Raw genomic sequence first — 7,630 nt, 5'->3', positions numbered from 1 at the left:
TACTGCCCTAGAGAACATTATAAGTGGAACACTGTAGTGCCCATTATTACAGAGTGTATTAACACAACTAGACACGAATCGACCGGTATGATTCCAGCATGGATTCACAATAATGAGCTGCCTAAACGTCCTTGGGAAAATGTAATTCCGTGCCCTAGGGATCCTCAACTAGCTCAAGAGATATGTGTTAATAACGTTGCAGAACACTTAAAAGCACAGGCTGAGAAGCGGCTGCGTAGAACTAGGAATAAAAGATTTCATAGACCTTTACAAGTGGGCGAGTTAGTGTTAGTGAAGACACCCACTGTCTCTAACCCTACAGAGAGATATTACCATAAGTTCGCTGAGCTATACACTGGACCGTACAGAATAATTCATAGTTATGAAAATAACTCATACAAGGTACAAAGCTTGGACGCTACAGTGACTAAGGTCTTTAACTCATCAAACCTTAAGCCCTTTTTCCAACCCGGCCAATATCAATTAGACAATCTGGAAGAAGAAGAAGAAGAAGGAGGCGAAGAAGAGGAAGAAGAACCTGAGGACGAAGAGACCGAAAATCTTGCCAGAGAGGAGGTTATCATTCCGGAAGAAGATGAAAATGACAGCGAAGAAGAGCAACCAGAGGTACCCAATGGAGAAGAAGAAGAAGAAGAAGAAGAAGAAGAAGTGAATATGATTTCTCCAGGTGACCAGAAACAGATATCTGAGCAGCGCAAAGAAACGGAGTGTCAAGACTGCGAGAGTAACCACCGGAGATTTCTAGCTCTGCTGGATGCTTATTACCAAGTTAGGAAGGATAGGGAGGCTATCATGTCTGTAGCTGAAGATAGTCCCATGCCCTGAAGTTTTGAATATTGACAGCAGATATGATTGCAATGAAAAAATGATCTTGGATTTTGGGAAAATAAAATTCTTGACAGAATTTTATTTTGTCGTTCACGGGGGGCTATGAACCATTCTGTTCATTGAAGCAATTGTATTAATTTGAGTATTGGATATTGGAATCATACTAGGCCACCCACGAAGCCGATGTCTTACAGTATATGTCATAAAGGGGTCCAGAAGAAGCGTTCTTATGTGAAGTGAGCGCGAGCGTCATTATGAGAAATCTCCAGAACTCATTAAAAGAAGTTATGTCCCAAGCCAAGCCTCTTGATGAAGTTTGGGGACGCTTTCCAGTTCGCGGCTAAACTTATTCTAGGAGGGAAGAATGAAATAAATTAATATCTTTAGTTACAGAAGAGTTGCATTGGATTGGAGACAAAAATTGCAACCTGTATTATTTCCGCTTTAGTTTGATAGGCATTAGGGCTGCATTAATTAATGCATTCGCTAATTTGAGCCCATGATATAATTAATGCGGGAAAGTTTCCCGGGCACGCTAAGATTGCACGCAGCCAAGCGGCTTGATGACGCGACCCGGAATTATAAATTAAGGCCGCCAGGGCATATCAGAGTCATTCTTGGACCGAGAGGCTGTGGGAACGAGTCGTCATACTGCGTGTTGGTGCTGAGAACGACGCTTTGTCTTCAAGCTACATCGACTGCCTGTACTGCTATTTCTGCAAAGATGTAAGTAATCAACTTGAATATTCAGAGGAATTGAAGATTTTCCCTGTGAGATTTATGCTATGGGGAGATGAGGTACTGCTTACATGTGACTAATGAACTAGTAGCTCCCTATTTCTGTGAGGTCAAGGGTTGCAGACGGAATGCTAGAATTATTATTGGCTCAGGTTAGGAATTCTAAAACTATATGTTGTCCATGTGATAGGGTGATAGAACAGTGACGGAGAGTAGTAAAGAAACTCTTGTGTACCAGGTTAAAACTCTGAACGAGACTTGGTCAGTGTGACGTGTGAGACACGCTAACAGTGAAGACAGGCATCGAGTTTGGACAGTCTGTAATATATGAATTTATTTTCAGTTACCCCAGCATCAAGTCAGAACGAGGGTTTGACAGCATCATTGCACAGAAGCCACAACCAGGAGCTGAAGCCAACACAACAACGGGCATCGATCCAGGAACGTTGGGAGCACCTGACCAGCACAACATCGAAGAGGACACCTTCCGACTACAGAGGGAGCTGTACGAAGACGCTACACCAGCAAGAATGTCTCCAAGTGGTCAACAGTATCTGATGCAAGCCCGGCAGTCTATCAGAATGTGGTAGATCCAGTGGTCCACAGGGATGGCCGCTCCGCTATGTTCTCAAATTTAAGGTCAGAGCTTTCCAATTCTGTTTCAAGCATGTCATTTAAATTTAGATAGGAATATGGGGGCCGTCAGTCAACTAATTTGTGGTAATAGGAGAAGTTCCCTTGTAATATAGAGCTAGGCCTCAAACTCGAACCCCGTACTTTAAGGTAGATGTTATTTGTAAAGTCCTTGTTAGTGAAGTTATGGTTCATTGTAATTGCGTTATTTTATTGTACGTGTTTTTGTAAGGGTCTGATTGAACTCATTTGGGCATAGGAGGTTAGTCTACAGATAGGTACTTTTATGAGATCCCATTCAGGCATTTGTTTCTGCAGACGTAGAAGTGTATAGTTATGACCAGATGGTGACCAAGTCGTGACCAGGAATTCACCCAGATTCACTGATAGTGTGCGCGAGTCCAATATTTAAGAGGTTTGAGCCCATAAGAGGCAGAAGTAGAATTTGCAGTTGGTATGAGAGAGCCCAACCATTGAGAGTTTATTGAAGATATTTTGGAAATGCCTAGTATGGCAATGTGACGATCGCTTAATGATTAGTGTTTTGTAGCACCAGGATTTAGCCCATGAGAGGCATTAGTAAGATGAGCGAGATTGCTGAAGGTATGGAGACGAGGGCAGATAGCCCAGGTATATTTAAATGATGGCTTTAACAGCTGACTACGTGAAATGTACTTTTGAAAGGCAAGACTTTAGCCTGTCTCCTCGGTGGAGCTCATAAATTAGGGGGACTGCTGCAAGTGGAGGGGTGAGAATGGAGGTCATTGAGCTTGACGTCACAGGCTGGTGTGTTGGTCGTCTGCAGTATTTCAAGTATGCTAGGAGGGGAAGAAACGACCTTCTTGTTTTGAAAGCAGAGAGAGAGATTTGTTTTATGTCCCATTTGTTTTACGTAATATTTTAACACTGGCCCGTTTTATACTGACACCCTTGTATGTGTTGATTGGATTCTTTCATTTTGTTTGCATAGGTATCTTGGACACCTTACCTGTCATAGGACTAGGGTTCGTGACCAAGTCAGGTCATGGTAAATTTTGTGGTGATTTTGTTAGCACCGGGGTTCGACGGCGCGAGGCATTGTAAATTTTTATGGGAATCATTGTTTTTGTGTAATTAAGCAGATATCCATCTCCAAAACTTCGTTACTTACACCATTGTAACATGCTTGTTGCAGCTCACGAGTTATTGTGAAGGCAGTGAACTGATAGTCATCGGCTCAGCGTCATTTTCCCATCTCATATTGAAATGATCTTTTATTTGTAAATAATTCAATTTTATGTAATAAATCCCTATTTGTTAAACTTGGAATGCAGCGGTGTTTTCTGTTAGATATTTTATTTTTTTAATTTAGTCGAATTCTTACCTGAGTAGGCACATGTCCTAGTGTTTTATCTTTATGTTGCCCCGTTATACCCATGTTATCCCTGAGAAGAGCGTTCTACCGGCTGATTGAAGAGGACAGTGTTCAGGTAAGACTATGTGCACCAGCTCACGTCTGTGAGAGTTTGTTCACTACTGTACTCTAGGTTCGAGACCGGCCTTCGCCTGGACGGAACTTTATAGTGCAGTAGGGCACAATACAAAACCAAAAGTGTGAGAAATATGAACTAAATTTATAATATATAGGTAGAATAGAGCTTTAAATTCCTATTCCTAGAATTCATCTCCTTTACGACAGGGCCTGATTCAAAGTAACATGAAGTTAGTTCTCGATTCTGATAGACCTGAGAAGACATGAGACGGTCGGATGAACGTGTGACTTTCGGCTCACAATGATCACCCCCTTTCTACCATGGACCTCCCCTTGATAGCACAATTTGTGTCCTTGTCCAGTTTACTTAGCTTTTGCGCCAATCCAATTGCATATTTGAACGCAGGCAACGTCGACACTTCATTTCTTCAGAATGTCAGCAAAATCGCGACTGCGGCTTGTAGGTATACTGTTGATGGTAGCTAGTCAGATTTACTTGGCTCCTTTAACCCACTCCGTCCTTGAGTGTGTTTTCTTTGTCTTCTACTCACCATTACGGTGAAAATGATGAGCATCGCCTGTTGCAGGGTAAGTTTGAGTACTTCATACATAATTATTTATTTCCTCCCGTGCATGAGATGTGAGAGATCTGCTTACCAGCCGGATTGTCACAAAGTATAACTTTCAACCCTTCTTTCTTATCCAAGCTTGGGACTGACATAAGATTTATCCTCCGCTCACCCTCCTCTATTTCGAATATGGCAAATATTTACACTTAACCAAAATATTTTTTTCTTCGGCTAACAGAAGACAGAGTTGCACCTTACAGTCATCACTGCACTCCATCGGTCATTATTAAGCTAAAACTTGGGAAAACTATCTTAATTATTGTGTCCTAAACATTAAAAATGAGTTATGTGTTTTGTGCCACGTTTCATAATATCAGGAGTTAACGGATATTTGAGAGAAAGGAATGTAGTATGGATGAAACCTTTAAGTTTACAGTTATTATACATAAAATTATACTGTCCACAATGCAAGAATAATAAATGAGAATGAAAGAAATCTAAGAACCAAAAGAATTCATACAGGCTAGTGACTAAGCATTCAAATGAAATAAAAACTGTACTGAGGTTTCATGTTGGTATGCAATTACTACTGAGTATTTTGGCAGTGATTGTTAAGAGAAAGGCCATTTATTCAAGTTTTCCACTATACAATCACCTTCACTATAGAATGTTGTACTTGTCAGTATCCATTCTGAAAGCCTCTATGAATTACCTAAGTGCCTCCACAATTTCAACTAGTGTTAGGCTACCTCCGAGTTAAGATTTATTCTGAGTTCTTCCAACCAACTCTCTCGTACTGAAGAGGCAGTCTGAAAACAGATACATTAAAAATAGTCTAATGCGAGAGCTAAATTCTTTCCTACAGAATACCGTTGATTGCAAATGCGGGCACACTCTATTACACGTTGATAACCTTTGATTTGATTTCACTTATTGTATTACCAACCTGGGAAAACACATATCCTCAGTACTTGACATGGTCCACCTGATTCAGTTTCGTATTCCGTAGTGGCATTCGATCCTGTTAGTTTTTTCATCAACTGACAACCCTTTAATTTGAAAAATACTGACATTTTTCCTTCTTACAAATCTAACATACATCATGATTAACACAATGTTTGCGGTATGTTCATAAAGTTACTGTGCTCAGGCTTATGAAGGGTTTTATGAAACACAGAAAATACAAACAATGAATACGAAGCCGGAGCTCTATCTCCATGTGTAAGAAAATATTCGAAGTTCTATCAGTTGGTATTTAGGAAGAAGAAAATTATATCGCAGACAAAACTTCGACAACATTGTAATTTGGTGTGATGTATGGAGGAAAACTGGTTGATGAATGAATGGGATGTAGGCCATGGATATGAAAATTGGAAGAGTAATTATCGGATCAAGCATCTAAAGGCAAAGTCAGTAAGTTTTCTCCGAGTAAAGGTGAAAACAGAGGTGAATATACAGTAGAACGTCTGCGGTGATGAACTCATGCTATGCGGGTGGAGGAGGGTTGGTTACCTAAGAGAATAACGAGCTAAGCGTATACGTAACAGAAGCAAAGGGAGACCTAGGAGACATTAGGCATTTAATGAGTGGAAGGTTCGAGACAATTTTCAAGCTGTTACTCAATTATAGTTGAGAGTTAATTACAGAGGTGTTCTGTTCATTCATAGAGGTCTTATGAATAAACATTGAAAGTTATAAGGGTCCATTACGTAGGTGGTATTGGTGGTGATGATAATTATTTTAAGATGAATTACAACCAGATAACTATCGTCTCTTGGTACTAATAAGAGTAAATACTGAAGTACAATACCTATAAAAATGAGATTATGAGGAAATGAATGGTGAGGGACACGAATGACGTGGAAATGAAAGACTCCCAAATCTCGCACAAATAATACTGTTAAGATCGAAAAAGAAAAATGTCGACCAAGTGAGGTTCGATAAAAATTATGACCTTCAGGATCGTCGCACGAATAAGTGTAAGTAATGTCAGACTCAGCTAGGGGACGCGTCGCTACAAACGCACGCTCCCCATTTGAGAGCCCATGGATTACTACCTTGGTTATCTCTTAGGACAAACAGGGGATACTGTGAATGCATTCCACTCCTGCCACTCAGAGGGGTAGGGATAATGTAGGATATGTGAGTCTAAATACGAAGAACACTTAGAGAAAATTACTTGTAGTGAGATACGGTCCAAGTGGTAACACCGTTAGAGAGTTCAAAGGTAATGAACCAGAACTCGCCGAAGCTAAGTCATTAATGAACACAATTCTGTCTTCATCAGTGTGGTCTAGAACTAATACACAGCTTGCAAGGCGCAATTAAGGAGCTAATTTTCTCCCGCTTTTCCTTGTATCCCTGCATTACTGCTCAAGCAAACTCATACCAGACATCATTCAAGAGCATAGTTCTGTCTCATAAATAGAATATGAACACTATACATCACTGACAACTTTAAATACATACAGTAAAAACTAGCATTCTTATTTTGCGATCTGCCAGCATTTATCATTTCCTTCCCTCAGAAACACTTGTAGCCAAATGGGACCTATAGTCTAAACATTATACATTGACTGACAGAGCAAATCCAACACCAAGAAGGAGTGGTTCGAAAGGGATGAAAGTTGGGGAAAAAACAGAGACGGCACGGACGAATAACTGATGTCTATTTCAAACCGATATGCAGGTTACACAATGCGCACGGCATCGACTCAGTAGGATGTAGGACCACCGCGAGCGGCGATGCACGCAGAAACACGTCGAGGTACAGAGTCAATAAGAGTGCGGATGGTGTCCTGAGGGATGGTTCTCCATTCTCTGTCAACCATTTGCCACAGTTGGTCGTCCGTACGAGGCTGGGGCAGAGTTTGCAAACGGCGTCCAATGAGATCCCACACGTGTTCGATTGGTGAGAGATCCGGAGAGTACGCTGGCCACGGAAGCATCTGTACACCTCGTAGAGCCTGTTGGGAGAAGCGAGCAGTGTGTGGGCGGGCATTATCCTGCTGAAACAGAGCATTGGGCAGCCCCTGAAGGTACGGGAGTGCCACCGGCCGCAGCACATGCTGCACGTAGCGGTGGGCATTTAACGTGCCTTGAATACGCACTAGAGGTGACGTGGAATCATACGCAATAGCGCCCCAAACCATGATGCCGCGTTGTCTAGCGGTAGGGCGCTCCACAGTTACTGCCGGATTTGACCTTTCTCCACGCCGACGCCACACTCGTCTGCGGTGACTATCACTGACAGAACAGAAGCGTGACTCATCGGAGAAAACGACGTTCCGCCATTCTCTCATCCAAGTCGCTGTAGCCCGGCACCATGCCAGGCGTGCACGTCTATGCTGTGGAGTCAATGGTAGTCTTC

The 7,630-nt window shown here is 41.8% G+C and overlaps 1 protein-coding gene across 1 annotated transcript; it reads left to right on the top strand.

Moving 5' to 3' along the window:
* Positions 1-525: 525 nt before the first annotated feature.
* On the top strand, positions 526-3,528 carry LOC137501884 (uncharacterized). Its single transcript, XM_068229024.1, has 2 exons — positions 526-1,575; positions 1,931-3,528. Exons 1-2 carry the CDS (start codon positions 1,361-1,363, stop codon positions 2,175-2,177), a joined length of 462 nt encoding a protein of 153 aa, XP_068085125.1. The 5' UTR covers positions 526-1,360; the 3' UTR covers positions 2,178-3,528.
* The last annotated feature ends 4,102 nt before the right edge of the window (positions 3,529-7,630 follow it).

Source organism: Anabrus simplex, chromosome 1 (genome assembly GCF_040414725.1).
Source record: "Anabrus simplex isolate iqAnaSimp1 chromosome 1, ASM4041472v1, whole genome shotgun sequence".
In the NCBI taxonomy this organism is placed as follows: Eukaryota; Metazoa; Arthropoda; class Insecta; order Orthoptera; family Tettigoniidae; genus Anabrus; species Anabrus simplex.
Note: the sequence above shows the minus strand (reverse complement) of the source record. Positions and strands in the feature narration are given on the sequence as shown.